The sequence below is a fragment of the Gymnoscopelus braueri genome, assembly GCF_963280865.1.
Source record: "Gymnoscopelus braueri genome assembly, chromosome: 6".
Classification (NCBI taxonomy): Eukaryota; Metazoa; Chordata; class Actinopteri; order Myctophiformes; family Myctophidae; genus Gymnoscopelus; species Gymnoscopelus braueri.
The window spans coordinates 36,529,492-36,557,132 of record NC_137607.1 but is presented as its reverse complement, the minus strand read 5'-3'; the positions used below and the strand labels follow the sequence as shown (position 1 = coordinate 36,557,132).

At 43.6% G+C, this 27,641-nt stretch overlaps 1 protein-coding gene across 1 annotated transcript in view; it reads left to right on the top strand.

Annotated features, from left to right (window-relative positions):
• Positions 1–27,641, top strand: part of cpamd8 (C3 and PZP like alpha-2-macroglobulin domain containing 8) — a 78,660-nt gene that overhangs the window by 2,404 nt on the left and 48,615 nt on the right. The window contains exons 2-23 of the mRNA XM_080431841.1: positions 2,394–2,545; positions 3,367–3,389; positions 5,501–5,666; positions 6,601–6,653; positions 7,530–7,547; positions 8,340–8,394; positions 8,810–8,923; positions 9,723–9,807; positions 11,183–11,291; positions 12,790–13,017; positions 13,441–13,611; positions 14,956–15,084; positions 15,464–15,665; positions 16,752–16,927; positions 19,379–19,528; positions 19,644–19,805; positions 20,374–20,516; positions 21,964–22,026; positions 23,462–23,693; positions 25,550–25,703; positions 26,860–26,990; positions 27,413–27,464. Coding sequence (XP_080287967.1) covers positions 2,394–2,545; positions 3,367–3,389; positions 5,501–5,666; positions 6,601–6,653; positions 7,530–7,547; positions 8,340–8,394; positions 8,810–8,923; positions 9,723–9,807; positions 11,183–11,291; positions 12,790–13,017; positions 13,441–13,611; positions 14,956–15,084; positions 15,464–15,665; positions 16,752–16,927; positions 19,379–19,528; positions 19,644–19,805; positions 20,374–20,516; positions 21,964–22,026; positions 23,462–23,693; positions 25,550–25,703; positions 26,860–26,990; positions 27,413–27,464 — 2,768 coding nt within the window. The remainder of the gene's footprint in view (positions 1–2,393; positions 2,546–3,366; positions 3,390–5,500; positions 5,667–6,600; positions 6,654–7,529; positions 7,548–8,339; positions 8,395–8,809; positions 8,924–9,722; positions 9,808–11,182; positions 11,292–12,789; positions 13,018–13,440; positions 13,612–14,955; positions 15,085–15,463; positions 15,666–16,751; positions 16,928–19,378; positions 19,529–19,643; positions 19,806–20,373; positions 20,517–21,963; positions 22,027–23,461; positions 23,694–25,549; positions 25,704–26,859; positions 26,991–27,412; positions 27,465–27,641) is intronic.

The window sequence follows — 27,641 nt, the reverse complement described above, 5'->3', positions numbered from 1 at the left end:
CAGCATTAGTAGTCCCATTTGTTGTGAAAAATGTGATGATCTGAAATTGTGGCTCCTGCATGGGAAGTCTCCCATACATCACTCTCAGTCACAGGTAATATAATAGGCAATCAGGTTTTGGCCATCACTCAGACTTAACTTTGCTATACAGTAGGTTGGACATTAAAGATGGCTTGGTTCACTGGAAACATCTGCTTTTCTCAGACTTATACATAATGGAAATAATTGATAACAACTTAAGTGATGATACCTCCTGTCAGTAGTATTAACATCCACTATTTTATCATGTCATTCATGTGATATCATTTTGACCATCACATAGGCCTATCTATTTAGTGAGACAAACATCAATAAACATTAATATGTTGAATGAGCATTTATCTGACCTTACCTGGACAGATGTTCTGTGAAAGGGCAATGCAGTGTCTTGCTTAAGAATACTTTGACAGCAGTCAAAGCTGCAGTGAGGATTGCATCTTGGACCTTTCCATTACGGGAAGGACAATAGGCTACTCTGCCACCCTTAAATTTGGCCTTTTTCCAAAATGTTTATACACATCAAAGAATGACCTTTGCTCCGCCGTGACCTCCACGACAGCCGCCTCCCCTCGATTTAAATGTCAGAGTGGCTGTGTGGAATCTCGCTCGTTATTTTCCCAAACAGACTCCAAGGTTTTAACAGAGGTGCCAGACCACCCAAAGAGAGCACACAGCCCATTGGCCAACAGGTACCATGTCCCTGGTATCCTTGCAATTAAACCCGATCTGGCTGCACAAATCCATGTGGAATGTGTGTGTGTGTGTGTGTGTGTGTGTGTGTGTGTGTGTGTGTGTGTGTGTGTGTGTGTGTGTGTGTGTGTGTGTGTGTGTGTGTGTGTGTGTGTGTGTGTGTGTGTGTGTGTGTGTGTGTGTGTGTGTGTGTGTGTGTGTGTGCGCGCGCGCGCGTGCGCACATGTCAGTGTGTGTGCATGACCATGTGCTTGCATTTATGTATGTATGTGTGTGTGTGTGTGTGTGTGTGTGTGTGTGTGTGTGTGTGTGTGTGTGTGTGTGTGTGTGTGTGTGTGTGTGTGTGTGTGTGTGTGTGTGTGTGTGTGTGTGTGTGTGTGTGTGTGTGTGTGTGTGTGTGTGCGTGCGTGTGTGTGTGCGTGCGAATCAGTAAGATGAATGAAAAGGCCGGGAGTGTGAGAGGAAATACATGCTTTCAAATGTTTATGAATATAATTTATAGTCTATTATACAGTATCCTCCTATAATTTGACAAACCTCTGTGCTGGGTGGTGGGTGGTGGTGAGACCAAAACTGTGTGCCCGGTTCTCCTCAGTGACTGGAGCAATTGATCTGAATTTGCACACAGCCAATGACCATTACAAAAAAAACGGAACTGCGAAGCCCGTTTTTCGATATCACCAAATCTCAGCTGTTTATTAGCGTTTTTGGAACAGACTGTTGCCATGGCTACGGCTGCCCAGCAGTGGGATGGCCCCACGAGCGATGGGATCCATAGACCCACTGTCTGCCACAAGCACACACAGAGAGTGTGTGTTTGTGTGTGTGTGTGTGTGTGTGTGTGTTTGCGACGGGACGCGCGGGGGGGGGTCCGCGACGGGACGCGTGGGGGAGGGGGGGGCGCGGGGGGGTCCGCAACGGGACATGCGACGGGGGCGACGGGGGGGACAGGGTGCGCACGACGAGACGCCCAATAACCCCACGTTTGCAACTACTTTCGCCTGCGCACTTCACCTGTTTATTAGCGTTTTTGTGTAAAACACTCTCGCCATGGTTACGGGGCTGCCCAGCTATGGGACGAACTGCCTCCCGGGTTGCCAGATCATGGGCGCATATCCCCCCACGGATGCGTCGACCGGTTATGGACTAGTACTTCACAATTTATGATGTGAGCCTCACCTCTACTGCTTCCTCGAAAGCAATGTTATTTTTAACAGTCTCATTCACAGAAAAGAGTCAAGACTCGTTTATGTACTTCATAATTTATGATGTGAGCCTCACCTCTATTGCTTCCTCGAAAGCAATGTTATTTTGAACTCATTCACAGAAAAGAGTGAAGACTCTTAAAACAGTGGTAAGAATGTCTTGCACCCATGGCAAATGGTAAGTTGGGTTTCAGGGAAAACAGGGGAACTTCACAAAGCTGTGGGCTTTCTGTTCTCTCTCTACTTTCAATCTCCATCCCCTACTGTCCTCTCCCTCCTTCTCCATTCATCTGCCCTACCATTCTTCATCTCTCCCCATCCGTTGGTTTTCCCCCTTATCAACTTGTCCATCCTTATATGCACTCTTTCTTTCCCTCTCTTCTACACGACTCTAACCTTCTCCCACTCTCTCTCTCCATCCCACCTTCCTGTCCCTGCCATGATCATTCTCCTGCTCAGGGGTTACCTGGTCGTTGCCCCCTCAGTGTTCCGAGCAGGCGTGGAGGAAAGTGTCAGTGTGACCATCTTCAATGCCAAGGCAGAAACACGCGTCCAGGCACAGCTTGCTGTGAAGGGAGACACAGTGGCCCACGGCCATGCCACCATGTTTGGTGAGAATACAATGTACTATGAATAATTTTGATATATTGATATTGAGGTATTTGGTCAAACATATTGTGATAATTGCCCCTGACATCCACTCATGCCATGACTGCTGTCAGGGTCCTCCATGGCCGTTCCCCTGGACGTTGAGGCTTCATGGCATCAGCCCAGGCTGTCCCACCGGGCCATGGTTGTATACACGCCTGTGTGATTTGTTTGACAGCACCGCTAATGGATGAGGCTGGCTGTGCCTTAGAGTGGCATGGAGACAGCCTGCAGCTGGACTCCCTGCTAACCCGGCCTGAACAACTTACACCCTCTATTCTTACACCAAATCTCTTCGCGCCCCCCCCCCCCCAAAAAAATGCCGAACTACAAGCTCGCAGCTCACAAGCTTGTAGTTCGGCTGTTTTTGGCAAATGTTCCCCCCCAGAATAGGCATGCTGGGGGTCAAGTGGTTCCAACTGGGCCAAAGCCTAGTTAGCACACTAGTTCAGTAATGGATTGATTTTGAGCAGTTGGGTAATACTGTATCAGTTTTTTTACTGTTGGTTGGCTTGTTACAAGCAGGATGTGTTGTTGGGTGTGGGTGAAAAAAGATCCATTTAACTGTCCCACATAAATATTAAATATGGTAAAATAAAGAAATAATAATAACTATTTTTTCCCCCCCAGTGAGGCATAAACTTTTTGTTTTTGTTTTATTGGGATCATGTTATTAAAGTTATACACACAGTCAATCTCCATTGATACACAATCACCCCAAAATTGTTTTGGGAAATACTTCACTTTGCACTTATGCTTTTCTGATTATTGTTTTCTATTGCAGACAAAGGCACCATCAAGTTAAAGGTGAGATCAACCAGGTCTGCCGTCGCAATTGTCTTAGTTTACTGTCATTCTACTTTCTGTCATTCTACATGCTTCCTTTTCCAGAGATGTTTCAAATGGACGGCGATAGTTTAGTGGCGACAGCTGCACAGTAGTGAGAGCCTGCATGTCTGTTTGTGCGCATTCCTCAGGCAACATGCAAAACACTATTTGTAATGCAACATCTGTCTTTGCACATTCATTGGGAATAAGGTAACAGCCTCAATGTAATATGCAACAGCTGTTGACGTGCATGTATGGTGCGCCGCCCCCAAAGGCTGGAATGGATCAATCTAGCATGCACGACTTCATTCCTTCCCTCGCCCTCTCCCCTTCGTGTTCTTCCTTCTCCCTGTCCATTACTCCTTCCGCCCCTTGTTCACATGAACCACAGTCTTATGAAGCATGCTGAGCCATTAGCCTGGTCTTTGTAGTCGTGTGTTCGTCTTGTGTGCAATGGTCACGCCACTGTAATGTATGCTAATTGGAGCCCGACGATGCCAGATTTTGGGGTCCGATGCTGGAGATTTTGGACAGGCCTAGATTACTGATGTTTTGACTGATATTGTAAAAAAAAGTGTCAAACATAGGTTGATTCATTTATTATTGTAACACTTTTTGACAGATAAAACATATATTAAACTTCAGTAAATCAAAAGAACATTGAAGTTTTATTATGCAATGAAGAAGCAAACAATTATACAAAATACACACATAAACTGAACTTTATTATATTTAACCACTTAAGTCTTATTCAACACGCTTGTTGATCACATATTTAGAGATTGCTTAAAAGGTTAAACATCGGGACACATTCTCTTAGCATAAAAATACATATAAACAATATTGTGCAGGAGAAGTTTAGAAGCTTAGAGGCTTATAGAGAACTTCCCCTTTTTTTAGAATTAGACATATAAAAAAGTATACATATTATAGAAAAATATTACCAGTAATACATTCAAGAGATATGCATACATACAAACATACATACTGTACACACAGTACATACATAAATACAGACTGTATACAGTATAACCACCTACACACCTGCCTACACACCCACATAACCACATGCATACATACATGTACATAGACCTATTTATGTACTGCTTTTTGGATATGCGCATTTGTTTTGTAGTTTGCTTTAAAGACCAACACAGATGGAGATTTTTTCAGCCTACGATCAGAAAAACGTCAAACAATGGCCGATATAGGCAAAATCGATATATCGCTAATGTTGATGCTGCAATCTGTAAGATTTATGTTCTAACCGGGATTCAGATCTGGGTATACCGCACAAGCTCTAAAGATTCTACTACTGAGCTGAGATGGAAAGGCCGTCTGGGCAGGGGAGATACGATGCTTTGAGCTTCGTTCAATACCTCTAGCCAACCAGTAGTGGTCCTACCTGACCATAATGATATTTAAAGATTTCAACGCGTTCAGAAGAGCAGAGAGACCACCTCCAAACACCTCAGTTGTGTTAGTTACATTGTATCAACATACTCACCCAGGTTTGTTTGAATAATGTTTTAGTCACAAATAATGTATGGATTGCAGCTTCAAATCAGTGTGGGAAATTCGGCCAAATGTTGGTCAGTTTTAGTTGGTGGTTATCAAGCTTAAGTCAGATCACATAGCTACCAAGAAGATGTTTGGAATTGTACAGATTGACGGTAGATATAAAAAAAAAGAAATGGGCCTGAATGTGGAAGACAGAGCAACAAACTGTTTTCCCATCCTGCTCTAAAGTGCAAAACACACCGCCTGCTCAGAGCAGCGACGCCGACACGGCATTGATGTGTGTGAAGTGCTGCCCGTAGCACCAACAGGAAGCGTCGCGCTCCTGCGCACTGCAGGGAGAACACCACTGAGAACACACACAGAGAAATGTTTTGTGTCCAAGTGCAGGTGTGCATCTATTGCTGCCAGTATGGGTTTTTTACATAGACAATAAGGGTGGGGGCTTTTTGTTTACGCGTGCTGTTCGTAGCCAGTGTGTTTTAGCCTTGAGAGACCTTGCTTATATGCGTTTGGTAAATCCAGCGTTGATTCTTGTCAAATCATTCCTGTTTGGGTGTGTGTGGTACCAGGTTCCTCCAGGGCTAAGAGGCCAGGCCCATCTGAAGGTGTGGGGCAATCGGCACCTCACGGAGGGAGGCTACATCTTCCACAACTACACCACGGTCACAGTGGAGAGCAAGGGCACTGCTGTCTTCATCCAGACTGACAAGCCAGTCTACAAACCCAAACATAAAGGTGTTCTCATTTCTACTTCATTAGATATCACAGGATGACATGCAATGCATAATGTACACAGGTGAACTCGAGCCACACTACAGGTGGAGCCCCCAAAGGGTGATTTATACTTAGTTGCGCACTGGTGTCGCACACCGAAAAACTAGTTTGTAGCTTGTAGATCGTTTTTTTCCCTTTTTTTTAACTGCGCAACCAAGTATAACGAGTCCTTATAATATAATAATAATAATAATAATAATAATACATACGATTTATATAGCGCTTTTCTAAATACTCAAAGTCGCTTTACATAGCAGAAAAATAACAACTTTATTAGAATTGACAAGTTAAAAAGGATTAAAATCTATAAAAGGAAAGTACAATAAAAACTGGCGGAGATAGAGTGAACCTCTGCGTACGTTGCGCTCTCCCAGTGAAACTTCTGTCAGGTGAAAAGAAACGGCTGGCGTCTCCCATGTGTTGTCACATGGTTGTCTACACCCTCCCCAAGCCAACAGAGGGGGAGTTGGCAGCGACAGGCAACGCAGTACAGACATGGAGAATGGGGCAACAACTAATTTGGGAGAAAATGAGGGAAAAACAGAAAGTACAAAAGTTAAGCACTGTCATGTGTGAGCTGAGGCTGGGCCATAAGCAGATATGTATTAATGACCACAATGGAACTCATGATAGAAATCATGCCCTATCAGTATGCTCTATTTTAACTTCCGACTGAACTGCAGCCAATTAAATAAAGCAATTTGGACAGGACGGTATTCTACAATTGGTTCCCATGGATTCAAACCAGGTGCGAAGATTTGTTTTGCTCTTTGGTTTCCATTGAACAGAAGGTAATGGAATTACTATGCAGCGTTCAAATACAATAACATGTTTTCATTTATAGGAGACCTGTTTTGAAACCTTTTTAAATGTGTAATCTTCTGCTTGCTTTCAGTGCTCATCAATGTTTACACAGTGACCCCTGATCTGAGGCCGGTCAGCGACAAGGTGATGTCACTTTTCTTCCTTGAAGAATATAAAACAGGAATGAAATGCTGCTTGTCTACATGCACATATCCAATGACATAATCACGCCAGAAAGCTCTTTGTTTTGCATAATTTAGTTTTTTTCCTGTTTATAAGTTAGTTATTAAATCAGCTTTAGAAATCGCAGTACAGGCATAGACATAGAGTACACTTTTAAAAGAATTAGGGTTTGCACTATTTAAAACAAGGATACACTTATACACACACTTTGACAGAGAAAACATAAAACAATTTTTTTTTAAAAATACTAATACTAGAAAATACATAAAAAAAAATAAAAACCCTGCAAGTCTTATGTAACTGTTATGCTGAATAATCATATGCATTACAACATTCTTATTTTTCAAGAACTCAGCAAACCTCTTGGGAGGAGATGACGTACTCTTTAAAATTAGAACGTCATCCATGATATTCCCTGCAAATATACTTTTCCAACTTCATCTCTTTGTGGAATGAAGGAGGCAGCCCTAGCTCACCCGGAGCACACAGAGATGTACAGTTTACGTATTTACTGAAGCCGGGAAGCTCAAGACATTTCGGCTGGAATGTTAGCAATGGCCTCCCAGTATACCGTGCCACTGTGCAGACAGACTGTTTATTGATGTCCACGGCTATAAAGGTCCACCGCTGGCCAAGGCCAGCTCTCGCTTTCACAGATGAAAGATTGTTGCGCGGAGGAGTGGTGGAGTGTGGTGGAGGCGGGGGGGGGTGGTGGTGGAGTGGGGGGCAGGGATGGGGAGAGAGGAGAAGGAGACGGGTATGATGGTGTTTTGTCTGTGTGTCATCCTTTGACTTTTTCTCCTTTCTCGTTTCTGTTTGTGTGTGTTGCTTTTGCAGATGGAGGCGTATGTTGTGGTGAGTGGAGGTTGCTGGGACCACCCATGGTTGGGAGGGTCATGTCCAGGATGGGACAGTGACTGGTTGTTTCCAGCCACACTGGAGATTACAGGGCTTGAGTCGGGCCAGTCTCACCTTGATAACAGGGTGCTCCCTGGAACAGCCCAGGGATAAACAACATGAAAGAAGACTTTCATGTTGTTTATCTCTTCTCTTCTCTTCTCTTCTCTTCTCTTCTCTTCTCTTCTCTTCTCTTCTCTTCTCTTCTCTTCTCTTCTCTTCTCTTCTCTTCTCTTCTCTTCTCTTCTCTTCTCTTCTCTTCTCTTCTCTTCTCTTCTCTTCTCTTCTCTTCTCTTCCCTCCATGCCTCTACCCCCATCCCTTCTTTCTTTCTTTCTTTCTTTCATTCTGACTTCTTTCATACACCTACATACATTTCATGTTCCTCACATCTTGAGTTTGAGTTTTAAGGACAAATATCAAGCTGGGTCATATGATGTTTGTAGTCATAAGTTATGTGCGGAGGTCCATGCATGATTTATGGGTGTCATTATGTAATAAGCTGGTTTGACTACTCTTTGACCTGTAACCTGCACAATCACCTGAGGAAAAGTTGCTAAAGTATTTTGACGTCAGTCCGGGTCAAGAGCCAGGTCTTAAGGTCAAGTTCAGAGGGAGTGAAAACATAAGCATGAGGCTCAGTTCAACACTGTAATGCTTTTAAATTACAAACCAGGTTTGACCCTGAGAATTTGAGATGTGAAAGGTCGTTGTCATTCTTTATTTTTTATCTGATGTTCTGACCCTTCAGGATCCAAGAGGATCCAGGATGGTCCAGTGGAAAGGACTCAAATCTGTGTGTTGTGGTAAGTCCACTTCTTTTGCAAAGTGTAATTATCATTGCCCCAGTGCAATGGTTTTATATTAAGCTGTAGTGTTGCTTCCAGAACAATGTCCATGTTTCTTCCATCCATGTTATATGACACTGGAACAATCTCAGTTTTACATGATACGAATTAGTAGGCTAATATGGCACCTGCATACTTCAGAAGAAGTCAAATTTATTTTGGCTTGCAGAAACCGAAGAAGTTCTCTCCGGACAAAATTATTTCATACTTGATGCCGCTCCGCCTTGAGTGCTTATTGTTTGACCCCACCCACTGTATACAGTGCTGATACTGTGACGTTGCCACCCTCCACTCTTTTTCATCACCCTCTGACTATAACGTGTTGGAGGCTTCCATCATATTGTATGTAATTATGCGATACATTTATCTCCAGGGATTGTCAACATGAGTTTCCCTCTGTCCGACCAGCCCATATTTGGAGAGTGGCTTATCTTTGTGGAGATGCAGGGTCACACCTACAACAAGTCCTTTGAAGTACTGAAGTATGGTAAGCAGCTGTATACAAAATATCCCTGAGAATGAAGGGCTTTCATGAGATATTTTATTTGAACAGTTTTGGCAAATGTACACGTTTTAACCACTTAAAGGAGTAGTTCACCCAAGAAATTCGACCGTTTCCCTAACCGGTGGTGATGTCTTGTTTCAGTTAGGAGAATTTTTGTTTGTAAAACATGCCTTAACTGAATGAATGAATGAATGGAATTAATCCGAGACAACAGCGAAACTATATAAAAGATACGTCCATAAAGTTTAGATTCTCTTCTACCGAAATACGCTGAAAGAAGTTACCAAAATATCACAAAAGAGAAAATAGACTTTTAAAACACTTCCGGGGTAAACCGGCTCATGCACGAAAGACGCATGCGTCTGGGCGCTAGCATGCATGTGAATAAGCTCCGGTTAAACCCACTTTCTTTGCTCGTGCATGTCACGGTTTGAACCAGAAGTGTAATTTGGGTCTCGGATTAATTCCATTCATCAAGTTTTTTCTTCATTTTTGGATTCTTCATTCATTAAGGAATGTGTTACAAACGAAAATTCTCTGTGACTGAAAGACATCACCAGGTAGGTAAACCATAGAAATAAAGTCATTTCTTGGGTGCACTACTCCTTTGTACTTCATTGTGTGACAATAAGTGAAAATAAAATAGTATGAAAACATTTGAACATGTTTGAAAATTTGCCCAAAATAGGGATGCCAGTGCTTAAAACGTTTGTTTTGAAGAGTTTTATATGATTTCCCCCTCTAATAAGTGACAATGCTTATTCTCTCGGCCTCCTCACAGTGATGCCCAAGTTCGAGTTAATCATTGAGCCACCACGCTACATACGAGATCTCAACGCCTGTGAACAGGCCAGCGTCAGGGCCAGGTAAGGCACTTCAGCTGGCAGTGATATCATACAGTAACAGTACAGTATGTGAGAGAATGACAGGTAGGCAGACAGGCAGACAGGCCTGAGGAGTGAGGTCATATCTTTCTTGGTTGAACTTCAGTCTGTCAAAGAAATGTTTCTCAGCCAGTGGGTTGGGAGCCGAAAGTAGCTTATACGAGTTTTTCTGAAACAGAGGAATGTTGTTTTATTTCATATTGTTTCTGCCGGGCTAAAACCTTGTATCTCCATATTTCAACTTTTAATATTTTGGGGGGAAATTAATGCCCTACTTTCTCATTCTACGGTGTCACACAAAAGTAGCAAAAGTAGCCGATCTAAAAGCTCAAAACACGTTGCATTGCAACGTGTTTTGAGCAACAGTTTTGGACATATATAGACAATATATAGTGTCATGATGACCTCATGAGCAAACCAAAATAATACTACAAACATATGTCTCTAGAACTGTTAGCCTTTGGCACTTCACAAGTAATGGTCATGCAAATGTAGCCTGGTAAACCCTCCCTCCGGAAATCTCAATTCCATTTCATTTCAGGAGTGAGTCTGGCCTGATCCGCCTGTCTGCAATATTGGCTGTGCTGGAGTTGGGCGGGAGTAATACCGTTGACTGACAACCCCTTCAGCCAATGATAATTTTTCCCCTTCAGCCAATCAGCAGTTCACCAGTCTTAATGTGACTCGACGGGACTTTTGAGACAGCCATACCCAAAATGGGTTGCCTTTTTCGGGTACAATGGTGTCACTGCCCGCCCCTACCGGTTCTCTAAAACATTTTTTTTAAATAGGCTTTGTCATGATTAATTGACCACATATATGAAGTTAAACAACTAAATTCTATCCAAACGATATCTTATAAGTAAATTCCGTGCCTCAAAATAGAAGTTAGAGAGCTTTTTGAAGTAAAAAAATAGCGGAGAATTGGCCGCACAAGAAAAAGATGGCTGCCGTTCGTGTTTTGGGCTCACTCGAACTCGTCACCTGATTGGCCAACGTAAGCTGTCAATCACAGAACAATGAGCGACGACGCTGATAGGCGCGGCCGTTTGGCATACACAGCCAATATTGCAGAGAGGCGGTTCATGCCAGACTCACTCCAGGAATCAAATGGAATTGAGATTTCCGGAGGGAGGGTTTACCAGGCTAATGCAAATGGTCTAGCGGTTGATTTTTAGCATCGTATTTTCCGTATTCAAATGTATTTAATCCTGATTCATACACATGGCATGAACCTGGCTGCCTAGCACAGTAGATACAGTATGTGGGAGTCCAGGGCCGAAATTGTATGATATGAGCATTTTTCGTGACAAAACATGAATCTGTACAAGGTTTTGACATCTTTGCTGCTGTCCAGGTACACCTTTGGGAAGCCGGTGACAGGGAAACTTACAGTCAACATGACAGTGAATGGAGTGGGCTACTACCGCCATGAGATGGGCCATCCTGTGGTTAAATCTATGGACGTAAGTTTATACATACTAGGGCTGGGCAATATATAGATCAAAATCGTGATACGAGACTAGATATCATCTGGTATATTCGATAACGTAATATCGTGATATGACGTAAGTGTTGTCTTTTTCTGTTTTTAATCACTGAAACCTTATTTATTTACTAGCTAAATTGGCCAGTCTACAACCTCACAACACATTTCATCGCAATGCATTGTGAGATTGTAGACCTGCTATTTTCGTGTTTTTGAAAAATATATTATCGTCACAATACAGTTTGATTTTGTCCATATCACCCAGTCCTAATCCATACCCAGCTCCATTATGCTAACATGGTGTGCTGTACTGGTGTGTGTCAAAACAACTTGGCTAGTGTTGATCCTCTAAAGTGCTGATATGATCTCTATTTTGGTTTCAAGTCAGAACAACTAAGATAAGAGCGACAAATCTGATTGATGATCCTAGATCAGCACATTAACCCATTAAGACCTGAGGCTAATTCTACAAAGGCCTTCTAAATCAGTATAGTTCTCACACTTTCAAGATTTTTCAAGGAAATTCAAAAATAGCAGATGTACAAGCTCGCGGCACGGCATGAAGTGAAGCTGAGAGCTTGTATATCTGCTATTTTTGAATAGACGACGCAAAACAAATCTAAAATGCCACAGATGCTTTCCCGGTTTTAACGGGTTAAGCTTTTTTCCCCCTAACATAAATATGTCGTTTGGTGTATGGTTTTTGTCTACAGTGACACCTTACACTAGCATACTTGCATACACGTTTGGCATAAAATGTCCCAGTATGGAGCAGTATACTCCAGATCAGTGCTTCTAAACCTTTTTAACCCTCTGGCGTCTCCATTTTGTTTTATAATGCAATTTTAATGTGTCACACGGGTGGGGATGGCTGACTTGGAGGACCCCCAGTTTAATACAGTTTTATCTCTGTGTGTAGATGGGGATCTACACTAAAATCATTAGTGTTCATTTAACAGGGTCCATTTGGTTCCCTTTGTACACTCTCAGAGTTGCAGACCCTTAAGATCGCCCCGTCACAGTTATTGCATAATCGTCTAATCGCGATCAGTTGAGATAATCGCAATTATTTTGTCATAATAATCATAATCGTTTCCATGTAAAAAAAAATCATACATAAAAAAGCTGAAATAGCTGATCTACAAGCTTACAACCCGTCACAAGCTTGTAGATCAGCTATTTCTGTTATTTTTACCTTTTTTTGTATAAAATGTATAATTGTTCCTGTACAATTTTTTATTACAAAGCCTAAAAGGCAAACAGAAATGTATTTTCTATGTTCTATGTTCCAATATTCAATGCAAAAAATATATATTAGTGTGACCGCCCTACTGTAAGGTTCCATTTGGTACCTACTGTAACTTTGAGTCATTTAGCTGGGATCATCGGGGTCCCACATTGAGAACCACTGCTCCAGATCATACTCCCGACTAGTTTTTGACCAATACCAACTCATTCTCATCATTTGATCACAGATCAAGGGCTCTGCAACCTTCAGCCTGTGTGTGAAGGACATGCTGCCGCTGGACGTGGCCGACCACTTCAGAGGGACGGTGAGCATGTGGGTGGTGGTGACCGGCACGGACGGAAGCAGACAGACCATGTTCGACGACTCCACGCCCGTCCACAAGCAGCTCATTGACATCAAGTACTCCAAGGACACACGCAAGCAGTTCAAGCCTGGCCTGCCTTACAAGGGGAAGGTGAGACAAGCAGTTGACGGAAGAAGTACTCACATTTTTTCACTTAGGTAAAAGTATCAATACTGCAATGTAGAAATACTCTGTTACAAGTAAAAGTCTGGAATTCAAAAAAAAAATTAATGCCTTAACTCCTGCAATTCCAAGTGCTTGTCAGATTGGGGGGTCCCCAGTTTAAATGTGATTATTTTGGGGGGGTCCCCCAATTTAAATATGATTATTTTTGGCAGGTCCCCAGTTTAAATATGATTATTTTGGGGGGGGGTCCCAGTTCAAATATGATTATTTTGGGTGGGGGTCCCTAGTTCAAATATGATAATTTGGGGGTTTCGTGGCCTGAAAAGGTTGAGAACCACTGCATTATGACATGCTCAGAATAGGGATGCTATAGGCTTCATGTGGTTAACGCACTCTTTACCCCCGGAGATCGAGGTGACCTACCCAGACGGGAGCCCGGCTGACGGCGTGCACGTGCGCGTCAAGGCAGAGCTGACCCCTAAGGACAACGTCTACACCAGCGAGCTGATCTCCAAGGACGGTCAGGCGACCTTCGAGATCCCCTCCATCCCCACCGCTGCTCAGTACGTCTGGCTGGAGGTTAGTGGCTCTGCGGCCTGGGAGGGGTGGACATACTTTTCTAATAAAGTTATTAATGTGTTATAATAATAGTTTTGTCCCCTTTAGTTATCGTTGGGGTATTTGCAAAGTATGTTTGCACATACCTGGAATTTGTCCACTGCATTTACTCAAGGTTGCAGCCAGATATTTTCCCTTATTATTATTCCTAACTATTTTAACTATCTACACAAAGTACACACATTTTAAGAACATTCTTATTTAAAAGTACACTCAGGCAGAAATGATTGTGAGAAACCACACAACAGGAAGTTGTTTCATAACCTCTGTACTGTAAATATACTGTATTGTTATGCTACTGTATGTGGCTTTCATTACTTTTAATTATTTAACTTTTGTCTAGACTGACGGAATGTCAGTCGATGTTTGTTTGTATATTGTATGTATGTATTTATGTCCCCAGGAAGATTAGTGACCACGGTGGCAGAGCTGAAGGGGATCCAAATAAAGAATGAAGAATTTACCCATCCTAAATATTAGGAGCAGTGTACACTATTAATACAGTGGCCGAAGAGCAGTTAGGGGTTAAAGTGTCTTGGTCAGGGTCACTTCAACGCAGACTGGTCAAGCCGAGGGTCCAACTGACGCTCTTTCGATTCGATTCCCAGACGGCCTCTATAGTCTATACCCACTCAGTTATAGACGAAAAATTTTGGACTTAAAATAAGTTGATGTGACTGCAGTTTGAAACTGCAATAATGAAAGTGCCCTTCCCTGGCACTTGCCTCCCTAACCACAAATCCAAATCTATCTATCTTGTGTAAAGAAAAGTTTATACCAGGAGTGGGGTTTGAACCCACGAGGACTATTGTCCATTGGATCTTAAGTCCAACGCCTTAACCACTCGGCCATCCTGGTGACAAATGCAATAGGCAATACCTGTCTTACTTATCGTCAACATTGATGTATTATTATTATTAGTCTATGACGTCATTACTATGATGCCATATCGATGACATGAGGGATCTCCATATAATAATAACATGGGGTATAAAAGGGACACAGACAGACTTTCCCGATGCCTTGTTCGAATCATTCACATCTCTCCTGTCCTCATGTGAGTCTTACATGCAGTGTCGCTCGCCTGGCGCTTCGCTCGCCCCTCTAGAGAGTTAGTCAGAGAGTGTTGGAAAGAAAGGCGGGTGGAAAGAAGGAGTGTCAAGGGGTCACCAACACAACGGAAAAGGAATTAAAGATGGGATTCAAGGAATGCATTTCAGGTTCTGCTTTCCATCCGACATGACTGACCGAATGTCACGTTGACTCTAAATCAATACTCTGTTGTGTCTGTGCCCGGCTCCGCAGACCAAGGTGACTTCCATTGACGGCCAGCCAGCTGGCGACCAATACTTGCCCAGCTATCTGTCCATCAGTAGCTGGTATTCTCCCAGCAAGTGTCACATCCAGATCCAGAGCCCCAGCTCACCGCTCAAGGTAAGTTCCACCACCTTCTTCTTCTGTGGTACGATGTGGTCCTCGGTAGGTCTGTCACAATTTGCAATTATTTTTTAAACAATGCCAGTCATTTATATATATATATTTAAGTTATTTGTTACATCTGCCATGTGCAATATGTGTTTAAAAAGTCAAACGGAAAACGACGTGTGGTGAGCTTGCTATGATCTTGCTATTTTCAATAGTTTGGGTCCCGGGCAAACATCTAATCTTGAGCTAAAAAGTTTGGATACCAAAAGGTTGGTTCGGAAATGGAACCCAAAAAATACTTGATGTTACATAATACACGTCATCGCAGCGAAAGAACCAATCATCTTAATTTGATGACTTATTTGTCCATGTGTGTTACAATGTGCAGGTGGGCCAGGAAGCAGAGGTTGCCCTGAAGTCCACCTGCCCCTGCAACTTCACCCTGCACTATGAGGTGGCGTCCAGGGGAAACATCGTCCTGTCAGGCCAGCAGCACGCCAACGTCTCCGCAGCTTCACAGCGAGGAAAGAGGGCAGCGGTCACCTTTGACAAGAACGTCCACACCACGACCCAGCCCCCCCCTGCCTCGGGTCAGTATAGGAAGGTTCAAGGCTCAGTGTCCTGGCGGTTTTCCGGCGTGGTCTTTATGAGTGTAGAATAAAGATGATCATAGCATGACAATGCCCTGGCCTTAGAACAGTGGTTCTCAACCTTTTCAGCCTGTGACCCCCCCCCAAAACAATCATATTTGAACTGGTAACCCCCCCCAAAATAATCATATTTGAACTGGTGACCCCCGCACCCTGACAAGCACTTGGAATGTAGGAGTTGAGGCTTTCGATTTAGATGCCTCAACAGAAAATAGCAGATCTACAAGTTCGAGGCGTTGTGAGCTTGTACATCAGCTATTTTCACAATTTCTTTCTTATATTATTTGACTATTTGGTCCAAGGTTTGACCAGTTTTCTTTTTATTGTATAGTTTGATGATTACTTTTGATGCCATATTCTGGGGACCCCCCAAAAAACATGTGGGACCCCCCTGGGGTTAATCCCGACTCCTTACAGTACGTTTTAACAGCGGGCGACTCTCGGGCGATCGCCGGGCGACATCGTCCAAAAGATAAAGAAAATCCATCTTTCATCGCCCCCCCGCCCACTTCGCCCTATCGCCAGTAGTTGCCGGCTCTCATAGACATATAATGCACTTCCGGAAAATACTATCCTGATCGCCCGCTGTTAAAACGCACCGTTAGGGATCCACTCAGTGACACTTGAGGTCACCTATCTTACACCCAGTCCAAAATGGCGCAGAGCTTACCGCAGGTCCTGGTTTCCAACCGACACAGTTGTCATTTTCACACCCAGTTGCCCACATTGTGTCATTATTTCCAAATGTACTTGGACTAATCTGTGCGCCCACTGGCGTGTTGGTCTTAAAATGAGGTGTAGTCTGGCGCATTGTTTGCGCATTGCTACCTTAGGTACAGTGAGAAAAGTCAAAAAGCAATTGTGCCTCATACCAGCCCCAAACTGGCACAGTGTCAGCGCAGATATTTCCATACTATTTAGAGAGCACATTATTTGGATGAACACATTGAGAACCAATGTCTTCAGATTCATATTCACTGTGACACCTTATCCCTTTAACCTTCGTTGCTGTTTGCTATACTGTAGGTACCGGAGGCTCCTCCCCTCAAGCTGAGATGGACACCTGTGTGTCGTACCTCCGCTTCCCTGTTCATCATGTCATGGCGCCCCTCAGCCGCCTACTCGTCTACTATGTGAGGGAGAGCGGCGAGGGCGTCACCGACAGCCTGCAGCTTCCCGTCCAACCCAGCTTCGAGAACAAGGTATGCAGTGGTAAAACACTGGCAAAAGAAAAGAAGACTGGGTCTAATGAACGCCATAGCTTCATGTGTATCTCAGACCTCATGTGACCAGTCGTCTATGACGTATCGATGACGTATGACTCTGGCTCTGAAAGAGACTAGCTATGGTGTCATCCAAATGACAGAAGTTTGAGAATTCCAGCCCATTGACAAGTAAAAGTTAAAATATTTTTAAAACATGTAGAGAACATTATGTGAACTCAAATTTGTGCGATTCTACGTGAGTCTGGTGACATTCTAATACTCTTTAGCTTTACAGGATTGTGTAAGGGATATCATTGTAATTTAACTTCCCTCAGCAAGATACAGGAAATCAACAATAAACAAGCAGGTAATTCATGATGAGCTGCGACCAGTTCTAGGTTTGTGTTTGAGAATATTGGACCGACTGACATACCGGCTTATAACGTACTAGTTGCATGGTAACAGCCAGAGGTGGACAAAGTACTCAATCCTAGGGCCCGGACGGTTGGCGTAACCGTCTGGGCACCTAGGCTGATAATCCAGCCTGACAGCATGTCGTGGGTTCGACTCCCGATCCCGACGACCTTTCCTCCGTGTCTCCCCCCACCTCTCTCCCCGTCTACTTTCCTATCAATAGAGGCAGTAAAAGAAAAAATATATAATATAGTACTCAACCCCAGTACTTGGGTCAAAGTATAGATACTCCTGGTCAAATATTAAGTGAAAGTTGCTGTACTGGAGTACTTGCTTTTAAAATACTTAAATATTCAAAAGTACATGATTTAAAAAAATACTTAAGTATTCAAAAGTACATGATTTAAAAAAATACTTAAGTATTCAAAAGTACAAATTACAAAAGCACATTTTCATTTTAATACCAGCTGAAGTGCCTAGCTCAAGGGCACTTTGGCAGTGGATCATTGCTTTAGAATTATGGAGAAAGTTTATAATCAAAGTACGGATAAAACTGCATGAGCCAAACTCTCGCATAATGCCTAGCAATGGATATGAGACTTGATGTGAGAAAACAAATGCATTCATTGTGGAGACACATGTCCATCCATAGAGCTAGCTGTAGTATCTGTAAACAAACAGCTGTGTTGGCCTGGGAGAGCTCCCCAGTTCCTGCCTGCATTAGGCGTAGTTAACTCCCTGAAGTATTTACGGCTCCCTAGTATGCTATTATGACAGTGTGTAGTGTGTGTGTGTGTGTGTGTGTGTGTGTGTGTGTGTGTGTGTGTGTGTGTGTGTGTGTGTGTGTGTGTGTGTGTGTGTGTGTGTGTGTGTGTGTGTGTGTGTGTGTGTGTGTGTGTGTGTGTGTGTGTGTGTGTGTGTGTGTGTGTGTGTGTGTAAAAAGTGAGTTAACGTATCCACTTGGATAGTGGACCCTTGCGGGTCACAATTTGACTCTCAGAGTTAAATTGTGTGTGTGTGTTGTGGGTTGTGTGGACATGATGAGGCAGAGGTCGTGCGAGGAGATAAGCGGGGTCATGACAGGAGAGGATGACAGTAGTGGTGAAAGGAGGCCAGCGGAACCCGATAATGGGGCTAATTTGTGGCCATGCGCGCTGTTGAAAACTGGTTTTGAAGTGTGAAAGTTTATGGCCGACTCACACCCACCCTCCTTCTCTCTAAGGAGGTTCTCTTTCAAAAACCTGTAGTTTTCCACTCTCTGTTTTCTGATCGCTCCTCGGCACATGATTGAATGGATTGATCATCAAGCTGAATCTTTATAATAAAATTCTACAATACTCTTGCAACTCTTGTTTCTACAGCGTGGCTTTGCACGAGGCGAGCTGTCTATAACGGTATATGTGTCTGTCTGTGTCTGTCTGTCTGTCTGTCTGTCTGTCTGTCTGTCTGTCTGTCTGTCTGTCTGTCTGTCTGTCTGTCTGTCTGTCTGTCTGTCTGTCTGTCTGTCTGTCTGTCTGTCTGTCTGTCTGTCTGTCTGTCTGTCTGTCCGTCCGTCCGTCACACAAAGGTGTGATTGCGCTGAAACCTTGCCCCACATTTGCAGTCATATGTCATATAGACAACTGATAGTCATCGATGACTGATGTCAAAGGCTGGTCACATGACGTCTGAGATCCACACTGCAGCCATGCCGTTTCTATATGGATCCTGAGAGCCACATCATTAGATGTTTTGTTGTCAGTAACCCTTTTCACAGTATGCATCTGTTTTCCCCTTTAGTATATCATCGCTGTTGGGTGGAAACCTCATATGTCCCAAACCGTTTCTTACTATTTCTATTCAGAAATAGCGAAACCTTTTTTGATCATCTTGCTACTTTAGTGTGACACTGTAGTATGGTGAAGTAGGGCATTCATTTGCGAAAAAACATAAAAAGTTAAAATATGGAGATAAGAGGTTTCTGCCCGACACCAATGATATAGTACAGCTTATGATAATGAATGCATTGTGTATCTTGTATTGGTTGGTTCCCAGGTTTCTGTGTCTGTTTCTGCCAATGAGTCCATGCCAGGAGACCCGGTGAGCCTTCGTGTCCGAGCAGAGAAGGGTTCTTGTGTATGTGTGGCGACGGTGGATAAAAGTCTCTACCTCCTGAAACCTGACTTCCAGCTTAGTCCAGACAAGGTTGGTTATTTTTACTAACAAATTCATTCATCATTTTCATAGCTAAGAAAGATTTCGAAGGATATGAATACAAACGTGTATGTATGTGTGTGTTTTTTTTGGGGCTATTGGGCAGGTGTTCAAAGAGTTAGCGGACTTTGACGTGTCGGATGCATTTGGCGTTCCCAAAGACGACGGACACTTCTGGTGGCCTGGGCTGTCGTCCAGGCGACGGAGACGGTCCTCTGTGTTCCCATGGCACTGGGACATCACTAAAGACGCCCGCTTTGCGTTCACGGTGAGAGAAAACACTCAGCCTCTGAAGGCCACGTCAGACAGCAATATCTGTTACATGTTCTGGTGTTACTGTGCTTGTGAAGGCCAAATGACCTACAAGTATTGTTGAATTTGAGAAATAGACTTTGTGAGAACAAATTTCCTGGTCCTTATGAGAGAAATGGTTGTTTGAATGTAAAAGAGAAAAAGGAAAAAAATGTTTTTAGAGTTAGGCTTACAATTAGCAAATTATTCAGGTTGGGGTTAAGATTAGGAATAGACATTTAGAGGTTAGGTTTAAAGGTTAGGGTTGAGTTATTCCAGATTTATCCTTAATTGCGCACTGAAAATGTACGAAAAAAATAGGTAAAATGGCATTCATGAAGTTGCCTAATTGTTGATGTCGTAGTAATACAAATATGTGTGTGTGTGTGTGTGTGTGTGTGTGCGTGTGTGCGTGTGTGTGTGCGTGTGTGTGTGTGTGTGGGGGTGTGCGTGTGTGTGCGTGTGTGTGTGTGTGTGTGTGCGTGTGTGCGTGTGTGTGTGTGTGTGTGTGTGTGTGTGTGTGTGTGTGTGTGTGTGTGCCATAGGAAACAGGACTGGTGGTGATGACAGACATGGTGAGTCTGAACCACCGGCAGAGTGGTGGGATGTACACAGACGAGGCCGTCCCTGCCTTCCAGCCACACACCTCCACCTTGGTGGCTGCCATGCCCCATCGTCCTGTGCTCAGGTACAGTGTGTTTTTACAAAAACTGTTACTTTCCAGGAAATGGAGAAAAATAACCTTTGTTCCAATGGATCCAATGTAGTTATTATTTAGTCGCAAGCGCTTGTTAATATTTTGTAATTTATCTATTTATGCGCAAAATCTCTGCGTGTCCGTCCTTGTGCCACCCGCATAACTTGAAGACCGTTTGACCGATCGACTTCAAACTTGGCATGCGTGTCGCTGGGGACCAGAGGGAGGGAAGTGGAAGTCGTTTGGATTGGCAGTTGTCCAAGAGATATTGATACGTCTGCAAATCCTCATATATGGAGTACCCCGTCATCAATATTGCTTCATAGTACAGACATCATAGACTGGTCTGGACTCCATATTTGGGAATGGCTGACATGGACTCCATATGGGCATGGAGGGATACAGACACTGCTCGACACAAAGTAGAGCATTCATTTATGAAAAAACATAAAAAGTTGAATTATGGAGATGCAAGGTTTCTGCCTGTCAGTGACGATATGTCCGGAATGTTGAGATGTCTGGAAAAAGTTGACTTAAAAAAAATGAAAAGAAAAAAGTTTTGCCAAGGGAAGGGAGGTGGAAAATTGCCAAGTGCCTAAAGTGTTGATTGGTTCCCCAAATGTTTTATCCTGTTATTCAATGTCAAGTCAAAGTCTTTTTGGACTTTGCATAAGTGTGTGTAATACTTTACACACAGTGAAACTTGCTATGCTTCACAAAAGTTTAACCCATTAAAACCGGGTCATTTGAGATTTTAGAGTTGGCTATTAAAAAAATAGCAGATCTACAAGTGCACGAAGCTTGTACATCTGCTATTCTTTTTACATTTTAGAAAAATCTTGAAAGTGTTTGAAAAATTTTGAATAATTTTGAATAAAAAGTTTGAGAACTACTGATTTAGAAGGCATTTGTAGAATCGGCCTCAGGTCTTAATGGGTTATGCTGGGGGCGTGTCGACAGCTGACCAGAACGTCCCTGGTTTGATTCCAACCAGAGATCTGTGTCGCATGTCCTTCCCTCCTCCCTGCTCTGAGTTTCCTGTCTCTCTGCTACCCTAAATTAAAAAAAGAATCTAAATTATGCAGATTAAAAAGAAGTTACAAATAAAAATATGCACGATGAAATCACCCCTGATCAATATTTGTTGTATGGAGGTTAAATAAGGTCTGTGAACCAAGAAGTGGAAAAAGGCAGAGGGAAAACAAGACAAAAAGAATTAGGGCTCTGGGGTTGCTAGCAGTTTAGGCCTTTGTTCCTTCATGCCACAAATAGCTTTCATTCTAGGGATGAACATTACACACATGGTGTGACTTAGAGGATGTCGGTGTGGATTACGGAATAATACATTTTCCAATTATGGCGTTCTCTTTATTGTGAGCCGAGCGGCTTGCAGCTGAAGGCCTTTTATTGATGTCAGCTTGTGTTTCTTTGGTTGCAGGGCCGAGAAGCGCAGACGGACTTTCTTCCCTGAGACGTGGATATGGCACTGCGTCAACGTCAGGTATTTGAGTCTTCTTTGTGCGCGTGCGCACACGTGTGCTTGCGTATTTGCGCCCATATTTCTGAATGCATGAATGCAGCGTGCACGCCTCTACTTGCATTCCCCATGCTTGTGTTTTGTGTCTGCTCCACGTATGTGTGTGCTTTCTTATGCCTTTTATGGGTGGACGTTATGTGAGCTACAGCAGCTTTCAGACATTTAAATGGAATTGGGTCCTGGTTTATCCAATTAAACCCTATATACTAGCTGACTGGGTCCTTTTATCCCTCAATACCAAATCATGTCACGAGAATAGCAACTCTACAAGGTCACAATGCGTTCGTCACCTTATAGATCTGCTATTGTCACCGAATGTTCACCCCAGAATAGGGACGCTATAGGCTTCAAGTGGTTAAAGTAGAAGAGCTTTGATTAGAGAAACCAGGAGAGGAGAGGAGAGGAGAGGAGAGGAGAGGAGAGGAGAGGAGAGGAGAGGAGAGGAGAGGAGAGGAGAGGAGAGGAGAGGAGAGGAGAGGAGAGGGGAGGGGAGGGGAGGGGAGAGGAGAGGAGAGGAGAGGAGAGGGGGTATCGTAATAGCGAGAGCTGAAAAAGACAAGAGGACAAGAGGAGAGCTGGTGGAGAAAGGGGGAAGAAAGAAGGGGAGAGGAGAAAAGAGAGAAGAGGAGAGATTCAAAGCCGGACCTAGGTGTAAAAGACATGAGATGAAAGGAGGAGCGGTGGGAAGGAAAGTGTGGAGCAGGGTTTGGAGGAGAGGTACTGCAGGAAGCACGGAGGTGTGAGTGAGCGTTATGTGTAAAGTGGCATATTCCGTTCCAGCGGCGTCCAGCATTTCCTCCCAGTGGGTGTGAATGTGCCTCATTTAAACTGGGCTATCTTGGAAGAGCCTCACTTTCTCAACAGCTCCTTCCATTCATTTTCAGCCAATATAAATGAACTGCCCATAGATTTCCATAATGCTTGATACCTTTGGACAACACTTTTGCTCTGCCTAATTTCCGATGCAGTCCAAAAGCTTTGATTTCACTTTTCATTCGTATTTTTTTGTAATTTTGATCAAAAAGGCAAGGGTGTGCATGCAATTTTTCACGTTTTTATTATGCCCTGTGAAAGTCTGCCAAGACCAACATGAGATATGTGTTGCCAATAATGATCTCAGCCTCGCTTCATTCACGGAGAGACAGATCGGGTCAACACCTGCCTGTTCTTCGCACCTATCCATTATAAAGTGTTTATAATGGTTATATTGGCACAGGTGTTGGTGTTGACACAGGTGTTTCCTACATAAAAACCTCAACTGGACTGTTTTGTCAATCCGCTCTCTGTTGTCTATGGTCCGCTTCTTTCCTATTGCCAGTGCGGAATAGAAGCACGGAGTCTTGCGTCTCTTCCGTTCTCTGCTCCATCTCATCATAACTTAAACATTTATCTCCGGCAGCGCTGAAACGGGTGAAGCGGAGCTGCGGCTGGACGTCCCGGACTCCATCACCACCTGGGTGACGGAGGCCATCGGTCTGTCGGAAGAGGCCGGGCTGGGCTTGGCCAAGAGAGTGGAGCTTCGCACCTTCAAGCCGTTCTTTGTTGACTTCACGTTGCCGTACAGCGTGATCAGAGGGGAGCAGACCAAGGTTCCTCTCACCGTCTACAACTACCTGCCAACCTGTGCTGAGGTGAGGAGGACGAGGAGGCCGAGAGACACGACGCGTACTAGATCAGTGGATCTCAACCTGTGGGTCGGGACCCCCACATGATTTTGGGTGATGTCCCCAGATGACAGTGAAGTGACAATTTCAGAAAAAAGACCATTACTGCATCAAAAGTAATCAACAAACTATACAAAAAAAAATTTGGTCAAACATTGTCAAATTGTCAAATAATATAGAAGAAAGAGGCAAAGATTTTGAAAGGCGATGTTGTGAGCTTGTAGATCTGCTATTTTCACAATATTTATCTGTGGAACCGAGTCAAACTAAATGTAAAGCCTCAAATCCTACATTCCAAGTGCTTGACAGGGTGGGAGTCCCCAGTTCAAATATGTTTATTTTGGGGGTCACGGCCTGAAAAGGTTGAGAACCACTGCACTAAATCATCAACAGGGGCAACTAGCTATCCTTAGATAGAACTCAGTGCCTAAGATTTGATGCGATATATTGTTCCAACTTCATACAAAGATAAAGAAAAACCTCATACGTTGTGATGGACTGTTCACAAGTCCTCAAACACAGCTCATGGAGACTGACACGGTACAGGTAATAAGTGCGTCATACTTTTGCGATGTGAAACCATGAGGTCAGTCCAGAAAGCTTTGTTTCTCTTGCTTAGTTCAAGAAGACCTTTAAGTTCTGCTCTGGCCCTAAGTGGGTCTATCCTACGCTTCACAGCCATGACATCATGGGGTTCACAGATGAGCCCTCGGCTGTTAACCCATTCAGACCGGGAAAGAATCTGTGTCCTTTTTAAGATTTCTTTTGGCTATTTTTTGAAAAATCGCGAAAAATGTGTGCAAATCTTTGAATATATGTATTTTTAAGGCAAACATTTGTAGCTCAAATCTTTGGTTCTGGGGGATTCTACAAATGTCTTCTAAATCCTAACGTATGTTTCTATATCAGTGGTTCTCAAACCTTTTCATGTCAAGGACCCCCAAAATGATATTGGCCACGGACCCCCATCTCAAAATATGTTGTTCCAGGGACCCCCGTGAAGCAAAGATTTGAGTTAAAAATGTTCGCTTTAAAAAAAAAAAAATATATATATTCAAATATTTGCACAAATGTTCAAGATTTTTAAAAAAATGCAGAACTACAAGCTTGTATATCTGTTATTTTTGCATAACCAAAGAAATCTTAAAATGACACACAGCTGCGTTCCCGGTCTAAATGGATTAAATGGGCTGTGCGTGCGCTGCCCGTAATGTCATGTTAGGTGATTATGCGAGCCAGCGTAGCCCGCCCTTTGATGTCCACCCCGGCAACATGTGATTCCTATATTTTCCGCTAAGTTATTTACGACTTTTGGCGCGTGGATAAAGAACAGCGGAGAGATCCGACGGCGTTTACTGAGCCCCTCTGTGAAAACGGGATGATGAGCGGAACCTAATCCTTCAGGGAGCCTGAGAAACATGAGTCAGTCAGCATGGAAAATTCACAATGTGATTTAGAAATTACCCCCAAATGCTTATAAGAGCTTTGAGGAGGTCACGCTATATGAGGCAGAGGAGTGCCCAGGCAGTTACAGTATGTATGACGTCATAAGGGCCTGTCAGAGAATATCCTTTCTGCTGGCTGTAATGTAGTTTCTCCCCTCTCTTGCCCACTTCTCTCCTCTCCTTTCCTCGTCTTTCTTATCTGTGCACGTCACCTGTTTTCTCCTTTGCCTCTCCTCTCCTCTCCTCTCCTCTCCTCTCCTCTCCTCTCCTCTCCTCTCCTCTCCTCTCCTCTCCTCTCCTCTCCTCTCCTCTCCTCTCCTCTCCTCTCCTCTCCTCTCCTCTCCTCTCCTCTCCCTCTCCTCTCCTCTCCTCTCCTAGGTTCATGTTAAAATCACTGTACCCAAGGGGATCAAGTTTGTCGGCCACCCTGGAAAGCACCATCTAACCAGGAAGAAGTGTGTGGCTCCTGGAGAAGCCACGCCCACGTCCATAGTGCTGTCCTTCACAGAGCTGGGGGCTGGCAACATCACAGGTACCACCAGCAGGGCAAACCTACAGTGAGGCAGTGAGAAAACGTTTTTTAGTGTTAGTTTTGGTCCAAAATTAAAGATCAAGATCAACCCACAACACTGCCAAGAAATCTATACAAATTATCGTTATGGGAAATGATTATACTAATATAGGTGTTGTAGGCCCATGATTTTACTAAATGAATTTTATCACAGTGTCCAATCTACAGTATCTGTTAGCATATTGCCAGGCTTTTAGCCTACGTACGTCTTACCACTAAAGTTGGATCATTGTCAGGATCAAGATGCTCACGTCAAAAAACCAATGAGTGGCACCTCTTTTTAAAACAATGGAAGCCTTTCAGCAGGTGTGCCTTCCACTCTGTACAATGCCTTTCTGAAAAGGGCAAGCCTTTGCCTCAGGAGTGCTTCTCTGGCCAAGGAGCCGAGCTGTGTGTGATCTGGTCTCCCACCCTGAGTTACACACAGTCCCCTCCACAGTGCGTTTGAGAACAAAACAGGGCCAGCAGTGGGGGAGCATTCAGAGCCTTGCTGTGACACTCAGTGGCATGTTGATGAGTTTGCGGGTCACTGGCGGTCAATGGGCCCCCTGCGGTCCCTCTCCCTGTCCCCTGGCCCCTAGTCTTTCCCTCTCACTACACACACACAAAGAGACGCCGCTGGCACAGCGCCATGGTCTCCAAAGTGCAAGGGAACGTGGAGTCCTCTTAAGAACATGTTTGTGTTGTGTAATGTGTATGTTGCTGACAGATGTACAGAGCGCAGTGCCCGACATAATCACACCGTGTGGTTATGATTGTTTCAGCTTTGCAAACGGTCACAATGTTTTCTTGAATTACCTCCATTCTTTGTATAGCTGTAATGCATTATGTGCATAATGTCCCAACAATCTTTTGATGCAATAAATATAATATATATATATTTTTAAGCATTTGGTTAATGCTCTCATCTCTGTGCTTCAAGCTAGTGAGCTTACTGTGTGGCCAGCATTACAAGCACAATCTAGACAAAGGGTCAAAACTGCAATGCCCAACAAAAGAAGTAACAAACCATGTCCCAGCTTGGCCGTTTGTGTGGTTCAGAAAAGCAGTAGTGTTAGGTAAACATGGAAAAAAAGAAGAGAAAGAAAGTCTGTTTTATCTTCGTTTGCTTCAACAGCCCGTGCCATTGCCTACAGTGAACCAAGCTGCTGTTCAGACGGGTTCCAGACTGGCAAAACAGGCAACGATTTGGACGACAGAAGGACCCCCATCGGTCTGGACTATGTCCGCAGGAGTGTCCTGGTGGAGGTGAGGAAAGGAGAGGCATGCCAGGAAAGTGTGGAGGTCACAGAATGGAGAACAATCACTTATGTTTTTGTGAAGTATGTTCTATTGAAGGATTACAGGATGTAGGACATGGAAACGCAGTCTACGTAGTTATTTAAGAAAGAAAACAAAGCAAGAGAAAGCATCAGATAAAACACTCACTTAATAACACACTTATAACATAACAACTCTAATGGATTTTGGGTTGATTTTAATCTCTCAATTTCTTTCTTTCTTATCGTCCCTCTTTGTTGCTGTCTGTTTTTGTCTCTATTTCTGTCTGTCTGTCTGTCTGTCTGTCTGTCTGTCTGTCTCTCTCTCTCTCTCTCTCGCACACGCACTCACTCTGTCTCTGTCTCTCTCTCTCTTTTTGTGTCTTTCTCTCTCTTTCTCTATGGCTGCAGCCAGAAGGCCTACCCAGGGAATACACCTACAGTGTCTTCTTCTGTCCTAATGGTCAGTAGTGTGTCTTTTCATTCTTTATTATTATTATTATTATACAGCATTGTTTTTTATTATTATTATTGGGTTATTTGGACACAACCTATCACACCAATTAAATCATAGTTTGCCTTGATTTCTTTCCTGCATATTTAGGGTTGCTGAGCACACTCTTGAATATCGTTGTACTGC